This window comes from Desmodus rotundus, chromosome 12, assembly GCF_022682495.2.
Source record: "Desmodus rotundus isolate HL8 chromosome 12, HLdesRot8A.1, whole genome shotgun sequence".
Taxonomy (NCBI): domain Eukaryota; kingdom Metazoa; phylum Chordata; class Mammalia; order Chiroptera; family Phyllostomidae; genus Desmodus; species Desmodus rotundus.
Window position 1 is genome coordinate 34,352,093 of NC_071398.1, and position 19,333 is coordinate 34,371,425.

Sequence of the window (19,333 nt, forward strand, 5' to 3'; positions counted from 1 at the left end):
AAGTGCCCGGCCTCTCACACAGCCCAACTTTCTAACCAGACCTGAGACTATCCAGGTCAGGTTCCATCACAGCCAAACTCCTCCTTCTTCAGGTGTCACTCAGCTCCCCAATTTCTCTGGTAATGACCCAGCCAGTGTCCACAGTCTCAGCAGGTGAACACCACCTCTGTGTGTCTCCCACTTCATCTCTATTCCCTGCAGTGGCTTCAAGCATCCAGGTACATCCTTGTGCAACTCCATCCTCCCTGTTTGGCAGGGGAGGGAGCTGTTGATTTGACTCTCATCCAAGGATCCTGCAGCAGGCACTGGGTTAGGGGCTGCAGAAGCACTGCTCCCCATGCTGGTCCCAGGGACCTTACTGTCCCAACACAATCTCCGTACTGTCTGCTTTTCAATGTCCTCTACAATTTTGGCCTCTAACTTTCATATATGCTAGGATTCCATTACGCTGTTCAGTTTGTTCCCCAGAAGATCAGCTAGGTGTTCCAGCTGGGCACAGGGGGAAGTGGCCTCCACTCCCACCTACCTCATTGCCATCTTTGCATCCTCTAAAATATCAAGTTCTATCAATTTTTAAAATCTTTTCAATGATTTGGCTTTTGATTTTATTTTCTCTCTTTTTTTTTTCTGTTTTCTATTTGGATATCTCCACTCTGCTTTTTTATTTCCTTCCATCTGTAGCTTTTAGTTTGTCCTTTTGTAGTTCCTGAAGGTGTGAAGTTATGCTATTGATTTCTAATGATTTTATGTAGGCAATTATTGCTTTAAGTTTCACTCCTAGTAGTGCTTTTGCTGTATACCATAAAGTTTGGTATGTTGTGTTTTCCTTTCCATTAGTCTTTAAGTATTTCCTGATTTAATTTGTGATTTATTCTTTGACCCATTGGTTGTTGTCTTAGTCTATTCAGTTTCCTATAACAAAATACCAGAGGTTGGGTACCTTATAACCAACAAGAATTTATTTTTCACAGTTCTTAAAGCTGGAAGTCTGAGATCAGGTTGTCAGCATTGTTGGGCTTTCTTCCACGTTACAAAATTCTCATTTTATCCTCACATGGCATAAGGGTGCTAGAGTTCTTTGGTCTCTTTTATAAGAAGGCTAATCCCATTCATGAGGACTCTACCATTATTACCTAAGTACCTCCCAAAGACCCCAGCTCCTAATACCCTCATGTTGAGCAGTATGATTTCATCATAAGAATTTGGGTAGTACACAATATTCAGACCATAGCAGTTGTTTTAAGTGTGCTGTTTAGCCCTGGCTGGTGTGGCTCAGTGGATTGAGTGCCATCCTGCAAACCAAAGGGTCACTATTAGGTCGGAGTCATTCAAGAAACCAGATGGACACAGCGAGCTAAGGAGCAGGGTTTATTAGCTGGGGAAAAGAGGGGGAAATGGAGTCAATCAAGGGAGGTTAAGACTTGCTTGATTGTTCTTAGGGCAGGGTTTTTAAGTGCAAAAACCCACAAAGGATAACTGGTCAGGGTGTCAGAGCCTGACTGGCTAGAGCTGGTTGCTGGTTGCTGTTTCTGCTGACCATTGTTCTTCACACATCTTGTCAGCCTTGGGTTAAAGCTGCATCCTGTTAGCCAGGCCGGATAGGCCAACCCCAATCTTAGCTGAACTTGTTTGTCCTGGGTGGAGTCGGCAGGCAGTTTCCCACTAGTGCTGTTTCCCGCCTGGTGATTTTCCATTCCTCCTAGGCCTGCCTAGGTCTGTCAGTCATTGGTTTGGTTCCTGGTCAGGGCACATGCCTGGGTTGCAGGCCAGGTCATCAGGTAGGGGCACACAGGAGGCAACCACACATTGATGTTTCTCTCCCTCTCTTTCTCCTTTCCTTCCCCTCTCTCTAGAAATAAAATATTTTTTTTTAATTTTTATTGTTATTCAATTACAGTTGCACGCCTTTTCTCCCCATCCCTCCACCCCACCCCAGCTGAACCCACCTCCCTCCCCAACCTCCACCCTACCCCTTGGTTTGGTCCATGTGTCCTTTATAGTACTTCCTGTAATCCCCTCTTCCCACTGCCCCCACCCTGCCCCCGGCTATTGTTAGATTGTTCTTAACTTCAATGTCTCTGGTTATATTTTGTTTGCTTTTATCTTCTATTGATTATGTTCCAGTTAAGGTGAGATCATATGGTATTTGTCCCTCACTGCCTGGCTTATTTCACTTAGCATAATACTCTCCAGTTCCATCCATATTGTCCCAAAGGGTATAAGCTCCTTCTTTCTCTCTGCTGCATAGAATTCCATTGTGTAAATATACCATAGTTTTTGGATCCACTCATTTGCTGATGGGCACTTAGGTTGCTTCCAGTACTTGGCGATTGTAAATTGTGCTGCTATGAACATTGGGGTGCACAGGTTCTTTTGGATGGGTGTTTCAGGGTTCTTAGGGTATAATCCCAGCAGTGGAACTGCTGGGTCAAAGGGCAGTTCCATTTTTAGTTTTCTGAGGAAATTCCATATTGTTTTCCACAGTGGCCTCACCAGTCTGCATTCCCACCAACAGTGCACTAGGGTTCCCTTTTCTCCACATCCTCTCCAACATTTGTTTCTGGATTTGTTTATGTTGGCCACTCTGACTGGTGTGAGATGGTACCTCATTGTGGTTTTAATTTGCATCTCTCTGATGGCTAGTGAGGCTGAGCATCTTTTCATATGTCTCTGGGCCCTGTGTATGTCTTCCTTGGAGAAGTGTCTGTTCAAGTCCTTTGCCCATTTTTTAATTGGGTTGTTTGTCTTCCTGGAGTGGAGTCATATGAGTTCTTTATATATTTTGGAGATCAGGGCCTTGTCTGAGGTATCATTAGCAAATATGTTTTCCCATACTGTTGGTTCTCTTTGTAATTTGGTGCTGTTTTCTTTAGCCATGCAGAAGCTTTTTATTTTGATGAGGTCCCATTTGTTCATTCTTTCCTTTATGTCCCTTGCTTTAGGGGATGTGTCTGTGAGGATGTTGCTGCGTGGAATGTCTGAGATTTTCCTGCCAATGTTTTCCTCAAGGACTTTTATGGTGTTACGACTTATATTTAAGTCTTTTATCCATCTTGAGTTTATTTTTGTGTATGGCGTAAGTTGGTGATCAAGTTTCATTTTTTTGCATGTAGCTGTCCAGATCTCCCAACACCATCTGTTGAAGAGGCTGTTTTTGCTCCATTTTATGCTCCTGCCTCCTTTGTCAAATATTAATTGATTGTAAAGACTTGAGTTTATTTCTGGGCTCTCTGTTCTGTTCCATTGGTCTATGTGCCTGTTTTTATGCCAGTACCAGGCTGTTTTGATTACCGTGGCCTTGTAATACAGTTTGATATTAGGTATTGTGATCCCTCCTGCTTTGTTCTTCTTTCTCAAAATTGTTGCAGCTATTCGGGGTCGTTTATGGTTCCATATGAATTTCTGAAATGTTTGTTCTATATCTGTGAAATATGTCATGGGTACTCTAATAGGGATTGCATTGAATCTATAAATTGCTTTGGGTAGTATGGCCATTTTGATGATGTTAATTGTTCCAATCCGTGAGCATGGTACATGCTTCCATTTGTTTGTATCTTCCTTAATTTCTTTCTTCAGTGTTGTGTAGTTTCCTGAGTACAGGTCTTTTACCTCCTTGGTTAGGTTTATTCCTACGTACTTTATTTTTCTTGTTGATATATCAAATGGGATTTTTTTTTTCCCTGATTTCTGTTTCTGCAATTTTGTTGTTACTGTACAGGAATGCCTTTGATTTGTGAGTATTGACTTTGTATCCAGCTGTTTGCCAAATTCACTTATTAGGTGAAGTAGTTTTTTGGTGGAGTCTATAGGATTTTCCATGTACACTATCATGTCATCTGCAAACAGTGACAGTTTCATTTCCTCCTTTCCAATTTGGATGCCTTTTATTGCTTTTTCTTGTCTGATTGCTGTGGCTAGGACTTCCAATACTATGTTGAATAGGAGTGGTGAGAGAGGGCATCCTTGTCTTGTTCCTGATCTTAGTGGGAAAGCGCTAAGTTTTTGTCCATTGAGTGTGATGTTGGCTGTAGGTCTCTCATATATGGCCTTTATTATGTTGAGGAATGCTCCCTTTATTCCCACTTTGCTGAGTGTTTTTATCAGAAATGGGTGCTGTATCTTATCAAATGCTTTTTCCGCATCTATTGATATGATCATGTGATCTTTGTCTTTGCAGTTATTGATGTGATGTATTATGTTTATTGATTTGCGAATATTGTAAGATCCTTGCATCCCTGGGATGAATCCCACTTGGTCATGGTGGATGATCTTTTTAATGTATTGCTGGATGCGGTTTGCCAATATTTTGTTGAGAATTTTAGCATCTATGTTCATCAGCAATATTGGCCTGAAGTTTTCTTTCTTTGTTGTGTCTTTATCTGGTTTTGGGATTAGGATGATGCTGGCTTCATAAAAAGAGTTTGGGAGTCTTCCATCAGTTTGGACTTTTTTGAATAGTCTGTGGAGGATAGGGGTTAGCTCTTCCTTAAATGCTTTGTAGAATTCTCATGTGAAACCATTTGGTCCAGGGCTTTTGTGTGTTGGGAGTTTTTTGATGACTGCTTCAATTTCGTCTGCTGTTATTGGTCTGTTCAGGTTTTCTGCTTCTTCATTCAGTTTTGGAAGATTATATTTTTCTAGAAATGTGTCCATTTCACCTAGGTTTTCAAATTTCTTAGCATTCAGTTCTGCGTAGTAATTTCTTACAATCCTTTGTATTTCTGTGGTATCAGTTGTAATCTCTCCTCTTTCATTTCTAATTGTGTTTATTTGGATCCTCTCTCTTTTCTTCTTGATGAGCCTACTTAAAGGTTTGTCCATTTTGTTTATCTTTTCAAAGAACCAGCTCCTGGATTCATTGATCCTTAGAATTGTGCTTTTAGTCTCTATGTCATTTAACTCTGCTCTGATCTTAGTTATTTCCTTCCTTCTGCTTGCTCTGGGCTGTCTTTGTTGTTGTTCCTCCAGTTCTTGTAGGCATAGGGTTAGGTTGTTTGTTTGAAATGTTTCTATCTTCTTAAGGTAGGCCTGTATTGCTATGAACTTCCCTCTCAGGACTGCCTTTGCTGTGTCCCATAGGTTTTGGGTTGTTGTGAGTTCATTTTCATTTGTTTCCAGAAAGTTTTTGATTTCTTCCCTAATCTCGTTCTTGACCCATTCATTGTTTAATAGCATGCTCTTCAGTCTCCATGATTTTGAGTGTTTTTGGTTTTTTCCTTTGGGGTTGGTTTCTAGTTTCAATCCCTTGTGGTCAGAGAAAATGCTTGATATGATTTCAATTGCCTTGAATTTGTTGAGGCTTGCTTTGTGTCCTATCATGAGAAATAAAATCTTTTTAAACAAAGAGTGCAGTTTAATTTCCATATATTTATTAATTTTCCAGTTTTCCCTCTCTTATTGTCTAACTTCATCTTGTTGTTGTCAAGGAAGCTACTTAGTATGACATCTATCTTTTTAAATCTATTAATACTTGTTTTGTGGCCTAATATATGGTCTACCCTGGAGAATGTCCCATGTGCACTTGAGAAGAATGTGTATTCTACAGTTCTGGGGTAGTGTTATTTGTCTGTTAGGTGTTGTTAGTTTATTGAGTTAAGTCCTCCATTTCTTTTTCTTTTGTGTGGTTGAGCTATCCATTATTGAAGATGGGGTATTGAAGTCACCCACTGTTAATGTAGAGCTGTCCATTCCTCTCCAATTCTGTGAAGTTTTGCTTCATATATTTTTATGTGTATGTTATTAGATGTGTAAATTTTTATAACATATCTTCTTGGTATTTTGAACATTTTATTAATATATAATGACGTTCTGTTTCACTTTTAAACTTTTTGGACTTAAAGCCTTTTTTGTCTAATGTTAGTATAGACACCATAGCTCTCTTTTGGTTACTATTTGCATGAAAAAGCTTTCCACTCTTTCACTTTCAAAAATCTATTTGTTTTTGGTTCTAATGTGAGTCTTATGTACAGCATAGAATGGATCATGGTTTTTTTGGCTTGTTTTAAAAATCCATTCTGGTCCTGACTGATACAGCTCAGTGGGTTGGGCATTGTCCTGCAAACAGAAAGGTTACCAGTTCAATTTCTAGTCAGGCACATGCCTGGCTTGTGGACCAGGTTCCTGGCTGGTGGCATGCGAGAGGCAACCAATGTTTCTCTCCCTCTTCCTCTCTAAAAGTAAATAAAATCTTTAAAAAACACAATAAAACCCATTCTGCCAATATCCATCTTTCAATTCATGAGTTTAATCCATTTATATTTAAAATAATTACTGGAAAGGAGGAATTTATGTCTGTCACTGTTTTCTATGTCTTTTTTTTTTTTTTTTTAATCCCTCATTCTTTCCATTACTACCTGAGGAAGCTTGGGGTAACACCGAAAATGAACTCTGAAAGGTGAACAGTACTCTCTGGCAAATAAGTTTGGTAATAAGGGGAATGTGGGGAATATTTTAGGCTGAAGGAACTGAATGGCCAAAGGGAAAGATATTTTGCACAAGGAGGCATGGAAATACCTGCCATAGAGAACATAACCTGAAATATAAACTGCCCTTTACCTCCAAGTGTCCATACAATCTTAATAATTGATCTGTGTTCCTTTCCAGTCCCAAGATAGGAAACCATGGGGACCAGTAAGACTACTCCATTTCTTACATAAAACTTAGTATATTTGAATGTTCCTCCTTATAAACCACAATTATTTCTCAATGTTCATTATAGAAAACAAAACTCTTATTTCAAGACATATATTGCAGAAAATAATGCTTTTAAAGTTAGTGGGTGGGCTGGAGAAGTAGTGGAGAAAACTCTGGCCTATTAGTTTCAAGGTAAACACCTATAACTATGACTCATGGAGGGAGAAATGACCACTGCTATTACTAGTGATGCTGTCAACAGTAATAGCCTTAAACCACAAAACTTGAAACTAGACATTGGATCGTGAGTGTCCAACTGCAGCAAACATAACAGAACTTGTCTGCTTTGTCTACAGTGACCCCCAATATGTGTGTTTGTCCACAGCTACATACTTGGTCTTCATTTTTTAGGATTGAAAAAGCACATCCACATTGAAGCCTATTCTGATCTCTCATAGTATGTTGTTTCTTGGTTATGTTCTCATGGTAATTGTACTAAATCAAAATGTGTGAATTAATCCAGCTGGGAATAGACTATGAATTGTCCTTACCAAAATAATGACATTCTTAGCACAGAGAGTAGTTTTTTACGTTTGCTAGTTTCCCACTAAAGGTTGTAGTAAGTCTCATCTTAATTCTTTAAGAGGAAAGTGGTAGAAAGTTTTGCAAGAACTGTCAGTGTGCCCTGGCTAGTGTGGCTCAGTGGATTGAGTGCCAGCCTGCAAACCAAAGGGTTGCTGGTTCAATTCCTAATCTAGGGCACATGCCTACGTTGTGAGCCAGATCCCCAGTAGGGGGCATGTGAAAGGCAACCACACATTGATGTGTCTCCCCCTCTCCTTCCCCCTCCCTAAAAGTGAATGGATAAAATCTTGAAAGAAATAAATATCAATGTCACAGTGATTTTATTATGTACAAGTGATTTTATTAGAGACCAAGAATTTTATTCACACCACTTTTTACTTCTTTGCAGCTTTAATTTGCAAATTTTTAACCTTTACTCAATTCATTTGGTGACTAAATGTCTTCACATGCCTATTAAGTAAAGAATTTCTATGTAGGACTCAAGTAAAATTACAAGCTACTGCTATAAGAAATACATATTTACTTATAATATGCTTGTTTGCTTGCTCTCCTGTAAAAGTGTTTATAAATAGCTTCACTGCAAGGATTTATGCATAATTCCTACATCCTTCAAGTTGTTCTAGTATCAGAACATCAGGTTGTTCTAGACATTCCATGTCTAGGAAAATAAGAATTTAGTGAACACTTTGCTACATTTCTTACATAAGTTTTGTTTGCACAATTTTATAAGAAATTCATATTGCCTAATGTCTTTCCCAATTTTTTTTGTATATGTGTGTGTGTGTGTGTGTGTGTGTGTGTGTGTGTGTGTATATATGTCAGTACATACAGTATGATTCACTTGTATCAATTAAGGGATTAATACTGGCTAAAGGCATTCTCACATTTATTGCCTTCATTTGGTCTCTCTACAGTGTGAGTTCTGGACAATAAGGCTTGTTCCATTACTAAAGACCTTCCCATAGCCATTACATTCATAAGACTTTTCTCCAACATAAATTTTCTGATGCTGAATCAGGGAGGATCAATGCTGGACTGTATTACAACAAATACTGCATTCATACACTTTCTCTTTTGCATGATTTTTCACACATATAGTGATTCATATAATCTAAAGGTTTTTCCACACTTATGGCACCATTGAATTTCTCTCCATTATGTATTCTCTGATGGGCAGTAAGATTTGAGCCTTTGCTAAAAGCTTTCCCACATGCATTACATTTATATGGCTTTTCTCCAGTATGAATTCTCTGATGTACAGTGAGGTTTGAACTACAACTGAAGGTCTTCCCACATTTAATACATTCATAGGGTTTCTCTCCAGTATGAATTCTGTGATGTTGAAGCAAGGATGACCTGTGACTGAATGCTTTCCCACATATACTGCATTCATAAGGTTTCAATCTAGTGTGATTTCTCATATGCATATTCAATGATTCAGGCTGGTTGAAGGATTTCCTGCATTTTTGACATTCAAAGGGTTTTTCTTCAGTATGAATACTCTGATGCTGAATTAGAAATGAGAGGCTACTAAAGACTTTCAGACATTTGTTGCATTCAAACTGTTTCTCTATAGCGTGAATTCTTTGATGTCGAGTAAGGTGTGAGCTACAGCAAAAGGCTTTACCACATTCACTGCATTCATAAGGTTTCTCTCCAGTATGAATTTTCTGATGGTGAATAAGAGATGACCTATGAATGAAGGCTTTCTCACATATTCGACACTCATAGAGTTTTTCTTGAGTATGAATTCTCAGATGCTCAATGAGATGTGAAACACGACTGAAAGACTTTCCACAGTTCATACATTCATATGGTTTCTCTCCAGTGTGAGTGCTTTGATGGTTAGTAAGTGATGAGACATGGCTAAATGCCTTCCCACATTCAATACACTTGTAAGGTTTCTCACCACTATGGCTTATCTGATGTCGAGTAAGGGATGAGCCGTGGCTAAAAGTCTTCCCACATTCACGACATTCATAAGGTTTCTCTCCTGTATGAATTCTCCAGTGGCGATTAAGGATTGATTGTTTGCCAAAGGCTTTCCCACATTCACTGCATGTATAGACTTTCTCTCTATTATAAGTCTGGTGAATGGAAAGAGATTTACTCTGGCTGAAGGCTGCCACACTTAAATTAGAATTCAAAAGTTTCTTTCCACCACTGATATTCTCATTTTTTATCAATGACTTTTTCAGTAAGCTCTTCTTAAATATGTCATATTCATGTGATTTCCGTTCAGCAGAAATTCTCTGTAGTTCAGAAAAAATAGACTTTAAATTTAAATGGTAAAGGCTTCTACATGTATTATACTTGTAAACATTGGGTTGGCCAAAAGTTCATTTAGTTTTCCATAAAATAAAAGACACATTTTTTATTTTCACCAATAACTTTCTTGATTTGGATATTTTGAATATACCAGCTATATCCAACATGGTATAACATTGATTGTTCTCAATTAACAACTTGATTTGATTGCTATCAATTTCAACTGGTCTACCTGACTGTGGAGCATCTGTCCAGTGAGAAATCTCCAGCACAAAACTTCACAAACCTCTTTTGATACATTGAATCAGTCACACCATCTTCTCCATAAATGGCACAAATCTTTTTTTGCATTTCAGTTGTGTTCTACCTTTCTTGAAATAATAAAGCATAATATGCTAAAAATGTTGCATATTTTCTTCCATCTTCAATATTAAAATGGATACACAAAAATTCACCAATTTTGATACGTTTTTTTTAAGTCAAATGCTGATATGACAACTGTCACAGTACAATATAAAAAATTTTTTTCAAATGCAGTTAAAGACAACTAAGCACTACTAGAGCACTAGAGCACCTTACAGAAAAAAAAACAAACATTTTGGCCAACCTAATAATTTCCCCAGTGGGACTTTCTCTAAAGGTGAGAGTAACTGGTCTGAAATGTTCTACCTGATTTTCATGCTTCTCTTCCAACTTCTCTATATACTCCCAGACTTTGTTAAAATTTGAAAATTCATGACTTTGTTTTATAATTTTTCCTATTATTACCGTTTGGGTTGAATCATCATCATAAACATTCTCCTTCGTTGATAATTCTTTGTTTTCCCATCTTAAGTTCCAATCTGAAATATATTAAGAAAGCAAAATACTACTTTTCTGCACTTCTGGGAAGTTTCTATGGTAGAAATAGAATTAGATAAAAAAAATAAAGCCCCAACTCTCCCCCAGCTCGAAAACGCATGGTTCTGACCACTCTCATATATTCAGTGATTTCTAAAAAAAAGTTAAAGCAGAGAACAGAGAATACAGATGGCTCACAGAGGCAGGAGCAGAGTATAATAAGGAATATAGGTTAAATAAGAGCAGGCAGTATGTGGAAAAAATGAAACTTTCAGAAAGAAAATGCAGAAGTCATTCTAGAGTCCAAGTCAACGTTTTATGCTGATATTTATGTGAAAGAACACATTCTGTCTCACAACCTTGACTCTACAAACTTCAGTCAATCTCAATTTGCTGTCAGATTAGTATGCTTAAAATGGAGAATTTATAGTGCATTAAACAGTTACAATGACAACAAAATAATATAAATATACTTTATGACTCACAAAAATTTAGGCTTTTGTGAGTTTATGTAGGATCTGTATAAAATCATAATTGTATTGGATATTAGAAAATATTGTTCTTAGAAACTGTCTTACGTATTCCTTACTTCCTTTAACACTTATGTTTTACATTCAATCTTTGAAGTTCATCCTTAGTGGAAAAGTGATTTTCCATCTAATTGACAGCTTTTCTTAACTTAAATCCATCAGTATATTTTTCCTTAAGTAGACTTTTAAGTAGAGTATTTGCCTTACTTTGTTTAAATGAAATAATTTAAATTATTATGAAGGCAAAAACTTTTGATTAGATGACATGAATAATACAGAAAGATAATTTGGGATGGAGGAATGGTCATTTTGAAATCAAAGCTTAAGGATTTCTCAATTTTGTTACATTTGGGAATCTCGGAAGACAGTGTCCCTAAAATATCCTAAAATGCCCCCCACTTTCTACAGTCATCTTCAACAAAGACCTCTTTTGCCTGATTCACCATGACTCACCTGAAAACATATCTTCTGTCAGGTTTCTCTCCACCATCCAGGGTTCTTTCCCATCCTCTAATAAAGTGATCACATATGGCTTAGGTATGAAAAGGCCTGCTTACAGGAAAAATATAGAACTTGTTTGAGATGTGGTCCTCAGGGAAGAGATGCCATCATCACAAAAAAGACCAAAGGAAGGTTGGGAAAATGTTTGCTGAAACGGGAAGGTAAGTTTCAGGCAGGGTACAACAGAGCTACACATTTCCTTGGGAACATGAAAGAGAAATTCAGCCATTTACTCAGGAAGATTTCAATCAATTCAGAGTGAGAGATAAAAAAAGATCTCTTCTATTGAGGCAGAGGTGGAGGTAAGAAAATTATAATATGCTTACCTAGAGAGACCAGGTTCTCATAATTCTGCACCATCACATCCTTATATAAATCCCTCTGAGCAGAATCTAGCCATTCCCACTCTTCATAAGAGAAGTCTATGGCCACATCACTAAATGTTACCTGAAACAGTAAACATATTTAGGCTCAACCATAGCCCAGGCCTCTTCTGTCTTTGGAAAAGCGGTAAAGTTACCCTGGTTGTAGAAGAAAGGGAACAAGATTCAGCAATTGTAACAATAATCAGAAATCTGATCTAAGTAATAATAAGATAATTATGTTCTTGGCATTGTTGTACAATAAGAGTGAGAGAACATATAAGCGCTTTGCTTCAGGAAAGTTAATTTTGTCAAAGGGAATAGAATCATAAAATTTTTAAGAATCAGCATTCAACATTTGATAGCACATAGTCAAGGGCTTAGCTGTGTTTTTTATAGCTTACATACAAATAAAAATGATGATCCACTATGGTTCAAAAAAAAAATTATCCAGTCCTGGCTGATGTGGCTCAGTGGATTGAGTAATGACCTACAAAATAAGGGGTCGCTGGTTTGATTCCCAGTCAGGGCACATGCCTGGGTTGCAGGCTGGGTCCCCAGTGGGAGGTGTGAGAGAGGCAACCACACATTGTTTCTCTCCCTCCTGCTCCCTTCTTTCCCCTCTCTCTAAAAATAAACAAATAAAATCTTTAAAAATAATAATAATCCAATGAGTTTAAAAAGACATTTTTTAATATTAAAGATAGACATATACACAAATAATTTATAAAAAACAAAAACCATTTATGGCATATACTTAAACCTTGTATTGAAAATCAATCTGTAATTAAAATAATTTAGGATAATTTAGGACTTGCTAGGCAAGAAGACTGACGATGGTTTCGTGACATTAGTAGTCCTTAAAATAGGACCTTAAAGTAAAGGTAAAGAATGAAAGGGCACATTTCAAGGAAAATATTCTAAGGAAACAGATTTCTTCCCAGAAACAGTACTCATTCATGGTGGTATTTAAAACAGCAAAACTTCAGAAAAAGTTTAAATGTTCAATAATAGTTTACTGGTTAGTGAAATTGTACTATGTGTAAAAACATGCATTTAAAATGGCATTATTGGAGGGAACCAAGATGGCGGTGTAGGTAGACACACTGCGCCTCCTCGCACAACCAGAACTGACAGAAAATCGAACGGCAAGGGGGTCTGACACCAAGGAAATACAAAATAAACATTCACCCAGACCGGTAGGAGGGGCGGAGACAGGCACCGGGTAGGAGAGGACTCACGTTACTGTGGCAGGACCAAGATTGGCGGAGTGTGGGACGAATGGGGCAGGCAGTCCGAGCACTAGCAGACCCTGCAGCCCTACATTTGCGCAGATAAACCAAGAGGGTCGGACTCAGGGTGGTGGAGAGCCGGGCAGGCAGAGTGGCGGGTAGCACCCCGGGGCCCCACATTCGCACACAGATAAACCGGACAAACGGCGGGGAGCAAAGCAGACCCCGCAACCCAGGGCTCCAGCGTGGGGAAATAAAGCCTCAAACCTCTGATTGAAAACGCCCGTGGGGGTTGGGGAGGCAGCGGAAGAGACTCCCAGCCTCACGGGAGAGGTCGTTGGAGAGACCCACAGGGGCCTAGAGTGTGTACAGGCCCACCCACTCGGGAACCAGCACCAGAGGGGCCCGGTTTGATTGTGGGTATCGGAGTGAAAGATTGAAATCCGGAGGAGAGTGAGGCGGGCGCCATTGCTCCCTCTCGGCCCCTCCCCAACGTATAGCATCACAGCGCAGCAACCAGCGTTACCCGGCCCCAGGGAACACCTAAGGCTCCGCCCCTTAAAGTAACAGACGCACCAAGACAAAAAAAAAGGAAAAAAAAAAGGCCCAAATGACAGAACACTTCAAAGCTCCAGAAAAAATACAACTAAGCGAGGAAGAGATAGCCAACCTATTGGATACACAGTGCAAAACACTGGTTATCAAGATGCTCACAGAATTGGTTGAATCTGTTCAAAAACCAGATGAAAAATTGAAGCCTATGCTAAGAGAAACAAAGGAAAATATACAGGAAACCAATAGTGATGTGAAGGAAACTGGGACTCTAATCAACAGTGTGGACCAGAAGGAAGAAAGAAACATCCCACCAGAAAAGAATGAAGAAACAAGAACTCAGAAAAATGAGGAGAGGCTTAGGAACCTCCAGGACATCTTGAAACGTTCCAACATCCGAAATATAGGGGTGCCAGAAGGAGAAGAGGAAGAACAAAAAATTGAAAACTTATTTGAACAAATAATGAAGGAGAACTTCCCGAATCTGGCAAAGGAAATAGACTTCCGGGAAGTCCAGGAAGCTCAGAGAGTCCCAAAGAAGCTGGACCCAAGGAGGAACACACCAAGGCACATCATAATTACACTACCCAAGATTAAACGTAAGGACCTACATCCAAGATTACTGTATCCAGCAAAGCTAGCATTTAGAATGGAAGGGCAGATAAAGTGCTTCTTGGATAAGGTCAAGTTCAAGGAGTTCATCATCACCAAGCCCTTATTATATGAAATGTTAAAGGGAGTTACCTAAGAAAAAGAAGATAAAAAATATGAACAGTAAAATGACAGCAAACTCACAGTTATTAACGACCACACCTAAAACAAAAACAAGAGCAAACTAGACAAACAACTAGAACAGGAACAGAACCATAGAGATGGTGATCACATGGAGGGGTGTCAATAGGGGAGGGGGAGGGGGAGAGGGGGGGAAAGGTAAAGAGAATAAGTAGCACAGATGATAGGTGGAAAATAGACAGGGGGAGGGTAAAAATAGTGTAGGAAATGTAGAAGCCAAAGAACTTATAAGTATGACCCATGGACATGAACTATAGGGGGGAATGTGGGAGGGAGGGGGTGGGCAGGATGGAGTGGAGTGGGGGGGGAAATGGGACAACTGTAATAGCATAATCAATAAATATATTTTAAAAAAATAAAATAAAAATAAAATGGCATTATTAATATCTGTCACTGGTGAAATAGACATTGTTTGGCTACAGTGAATTTTTCACTCCACATGTAGTTCAATGTTCTATTACTTTATTGGGATATTTGGCATGTATGTTCACCAGTGACACTGGTCTTTGATTTTAAAGTGGGAATTTACCTTTGTCAGGTGTTGGGGAAATAATTAAAAACCATATCTGCCAAGCAGAAAATCATCTCTACAATGTAGAAACGAAAGACACAGGCTTTATTACTGAATAAACATTAATAAACCTGACTGTAATGCACATCACAGGAAATCACTAATGAGATTTTAAGGACGGAAAGAAATCTTACCCCTTTAAAAAGCCAGGTAGATACAATCGTTACATATATGCTTTCAAAATAAATAACTTGTCCTCCAGTGAGAGGACTTAATAGCATCTCTTGTGACACATAGTTCATCCTAAATTCACTTCGTAATTGGGGTAGCCATCTGTGTTAATTGCCTTTGCCCCAAAGAAAAAGAAAACTTCTCATATGTGTATGACAAGTAGAAAGTTAGACCTTGGAGGCAGGAGGCTAGGCTAAACTCCCACAGACAGGCAGTTAAGGGTGCATCATTGCAAAGAGATGGCTCCAAGGCCCTAAGTAAGCCTTTACTGCCTTGTAAAATTGGCAGAGTCTTATTTCACTTTGAAAAAGATTTACAAACAGCTCAAGGAGACCAGGAAAGGATTTATTACAATGACAGGTTTTTCTCAAGGAAATATTCTAAGGAAAGGAAGGGGGAGAAGGTCTTTTTTCCCTTTTGGCACCAGGGAAAATTCTTTTTTCCATTTGTATTTACTCTTACCAACATTATGTTAACTATGTTAAATGCATAAAACACTATGTTTTATTCCACCAATGCAAAGTTATTTCATATTTTAAGTTTTGAACACATTGAAAATGTCACTGTATTAAAAGTCTAAAGAAGAAAACTCATATAAATCTCATTAACTAATACTCTGCTCTTTATTTAGATCAGGATTTTTCAACCTTGGCACTACTTACATTTTAGCTGGATAATTCTTATGTTGTGGAGAGCTGCCCTTTGAATTTTAGGATATTTAGTAGCATCCCTAGCCTCTACCCATTAGATGCTAGTAGCAACTCCCCTCCTCCTTCAGAGTCGTGACAACCAAAAATATTTCTAAATATTAGCAAATGTCCTCCGTGGGTGGGGTTAAGGGGGGCAAAAATCTCCCCTGTGAACCACTGCTTTACAAAATGTTTGCAGTTCGTTGCAAAACTCTCTTAGGCCTCACCACCTGTGCTCAAGGTGTCCTCTTAGTTCAGTATAACTTCACTTCCACCTCTGCCTCCCTGGTACTATGGGCCACCAAAACCAGTTCCAGCCTTGCTTCTCCCAGGGATGCTTCCTCTTTCTTCCCCTTCAATTGTATGGGCAGCTTGGGATGTTCAATTATCTTTGTCCCCTGAATAACTCAGGATATTTGTCCTAGTACCTATCTTAATTTCTTATACTTTCTTATTTTTCTACCAGTCCTGCATTATTCAATATAGTAGCCATATCTGGATATAAAAATTTAAATTAAAAATTAAATAAAATAAAAATTCAGTTCCTTAGTCACTCTAGTCACAGCTCAAATACTCAAGAGTCATATGGGACTGGTGGCTACCATACTGGACAGCACACATATAAACTATTTCCACTACTGTAGAAAGTTCTCTTAGACAGTACTGCACTAGATCATGCGCCCTGCATGTCAGTATACACCCAAACCTATGTGAGATTCTTCCTATGTACTTCAGAAGTGTTGAGGAAATGAATCACTGAATGAGTTTGGCAGTCAGTTCACTTTAGCTTTTACTTTTAAAAGAATAGTGGGGTTTGTTTTTCAATTCTAATTATCTAATACTCCCAAGAAACCAGATTGTGCCCAATATGCACATCTGCCACTCATACCTTCTCCTGTGTAGGCTTCATCTTCCACCCCATGATTCTGCCCACCACTGTTTCATCACTCACTCAACAACTATTTAGTAAGCATCTATTTTATGCCAGGGACCACTCTGGGCACTGAAGATAAAATAGTCAACAAACAGGAAAACAAAAACTTCCCAGTGGGAGGAAACAAACTATGAGCATATGCATACACAAAACATATAGTGACAGCTACTGAGTGATAAGCGTTATGGAAAACTACATAGCAGTGATGGAGGAGTGGAAGTGGTGGTTGAAAGGTGACTGACAGTTTTAAACAGGTGGTTAGGCAAGCTTTACTCAGAAAGTAACCACTGAGCAAAGATACAAGGAAGGTAAGAATGCCTGACTTTGCATACGTGAGGAAAGAATATTCCAAACAGGACAGCAACTTCCAAGGCCTAGAGGCCATAGCCTGTGTGGCTGGAGCCCACAGGGAACAAGGAGGCAAAGAAGAAAGATAAGATCAGAGAGGTAATAAACAGTCTAATAGTACAGCGCTTTTTAAGTCACTACAGAACTCTGACTTCTATTCTGAGTTAGGGTCAGTGAACAGTTTTAAGCTGAGAAATAACAGCATTTTAAATAGTAAGAGGATCGTTGTGACAGCTGTATTGAGAAGAGACTGAAGAGCTTCGAGGGCAGAAACAGGGAATCCCGCTAGGAGGCTACCGCAATAATCCAGGTTGGCTTGCACCAGGGTGGCAGTGGTGGTGGCAGTGATAGGGTAACTAGTGATCAGATTCTGTATATATACTGTATATATTTTAGAACTAACTGAAGTGCCTGACTGTGAGTTATAACAGAAAGGGAGGAACAAGATGACTCCAAACATCTCTTGACTTAATAACTGAAAGAAATGATAAACCATTGAGACCACAAGATACAACCTTAGCAACCATAAAGCAAATAACCTAAAATTCCCAACTTGAATCTTTAGTTGTAATTTTAAAAAGTTTTGCTCAAGACTCTATGGAGACTTCTAGCAGCAAACTGGGAGAAAAGAGGAAAAACTGAGAGAACATAGTACCTGGGAGTGCTTCAGCTCCATCCCTTGCTACAATGAAAGGAATCATAGATCCTGTCCCTAAATGCACTTTGTTAGGAGGGAACTGGAAGAAGACGGAAAGCAGACACTCAAGAGTCCTGATTTTTTTTTTTTTTTAAAGGTGTTTCAGGAAGATATGGAGACATACTGACTTACCTGGAACATGACTTTGCAAAATTTCCAGTAGTCAACACAGTCCCCTTTCAGGCTCTTGTCTAATAGGAGGCGACTTTCCTGAGAAGGCAGATTAAGAACAGGAAAACACAGTCCTGAAAAATCAGGCTTATCTTGCAGCTCTGCCACACACCTGCATGGAAAAGCACAAAGGGAATCATTTTCTAGGGCTCCAGTCTGTCCCTGAACTAACAGAGTGTTCCTTGGCACGAGGTAACTAACCATTTACCAAGTGCCACCTTCATGTAAACCAACGTTTATATATACATGGGACAAACTCATAAAACAACAGTAGTAATGTTAAACATGAGCTTAATTAACCTTCACTACTCTGTGCATGGTGGGCATTCATATTATTCCAGATTTCTTTTTTAAACGATGAGAAAACTGAAACTTGGCATTTTGAAGCAATTTGTTCAAGGTTACACAACTGCAAAGCGCAGCTTCATCACTGGATAACATAAAAACAACTGTAGATGGCGTTTTCTTCCAGTTCGTACTCTACACTCATTCTCCCATTTTCTTTTCGCGAGCTCTGTCAGGTAAGTGCCACCCTGATGTCCCTTTTACAGAGCAAGGCAGAGAAGCCCAGAAAGCTAAAGCCCTGCCTCCGTTTACACCGAGGGGAAAGACCCTGAGCACAGCAAGGTCTCGCGGCCGTGCCCAGCGCTTGGTGCGGTGAGCCTGAGGCCCGCTGGCCGTCCTCCCGGCACCCGCTCAAGCCCAAACCCGCGTGCCCGAGGCGCCGGGTAGCTGCGAGTGGACAATGGTCGCCCCCTTACGGGAACTGCACTGCCGAGAGTCTTCTCAGCTTCTAGGACGGAGATTTCCGCCGCCTGGCCAGGGACTACCGCCGAGTGGATCAGGGGCGGAGACCACAGAACAGCGGCAGGTCTCAGACTCCCCGAGTCAGGGACACTAGTTACTGGTGCCCCGCTCGGCCGCCTCCAGCAAAACCACGCTTCCCAGCAGTCCCCGCGTCCGCGCCGTCTCCTCGCCCTGCGAAAAGAGACTACCCAGCCCCGAGCCCTAGTTGCTGAGCGGCTCCCGGAGACCCTCTGGCCGAGTCAGGAGAAAACAACAACCGTAGCCTCTGGTGAACTCTGCTACCCTGTACCGCTATGAGGACCATTGCGTCCGAACCACAAAACTACACTTCCCAGAAGACTATGCGGCTAAAGGTCTTCGGTCTTCCGTCTTCCGCACAGAGGTCCTCCTTCCCGGACGGGGCAGTGTTTGCTGGTGCCGAGCAAGAACTGGCCGTATTCAGCGGAAGGGCTCCCCACATCTAAAACCCCTGCCACGCTGTCCAGCTGGGACGGGCCTTGAGTATTGGCGCCCACTTGCCCTGGACTATATGTTACCCAAAATTCCCTGTGCAGTTGTCTGCGGACTAACACCACTTCCCGGAAATTCATGGAGTCACGTTTCCGCTAGGCACTGACCGCCGCTCTGATCGGCGTTTCACGTCCTGGAAG

General features: G+C 39.9%; 1 protein-coding gene across 4 annotated transcripts; it reads right to left on the minus strand.

The window, feature by feature from the left end:
- Positions 1–6,000: 6,000 nt before the first annotated feature.
- Positions 6,001–19,020, minus strand: ZNF181 (zinc finger protein 181). 4 transcript variants are annotated; one of them, XM_053915256.1, is made up of 6 exons: positions 18,638–19,020; positions 17,838–17,988; positions 11,684–11,804; positions 11,310–11,405; positions 10,156–10,328; positions 6,001–9,470 (listed from the first exon to the last, which is right to left on the minus strand). In XM_053915256.1, exons 2-6 carry the CDS (start codon positions 17,844–17,846, stop codon positions 8,277–8,279), a joined length of 1,593 nt encoding a protein of 530 aa, XP_053771231.1. In that variant the 5' UTR covers positions 17,847–17,988; positions 18,638–19,020; the 3' UTR covers positions 6,001–8,276. The 4 variants fall into 4 exon arrangements, with proteins under 4 accessions (XP_053771231.1, XP_045041476.2, XP_045041477.2 ...); XM_045185541.2 differs by having other exon boundaries at positions 11,310–11,408; XM_045185542.2 differs by having other exon boundaries at positions 11,310–11,408; positions 18,177–19,020.
- Positions 19,021–19,333: the final 313 nt, after the last annotated feature.

Excerpts from the sequence above, each read along its gene's own strand:
- ZNF181 (XM_045185541.2), bottom strand. Across the intron at positions 10,329-11,309 it reads GACAGAAGATATGTTTTCAG|ATTGGAACTTAAGATGGGAA; the intron begins GTGAGTCATGGT and ends AATATATTTCAG. Across the intron at positions 9,471-10,155 it reads AAGAGAAGCATGAAAATCAG|AGAATTTCTGCTGAACGGAA; the intron begins GTAGAACATTTC and ends TCTGAACTACAG.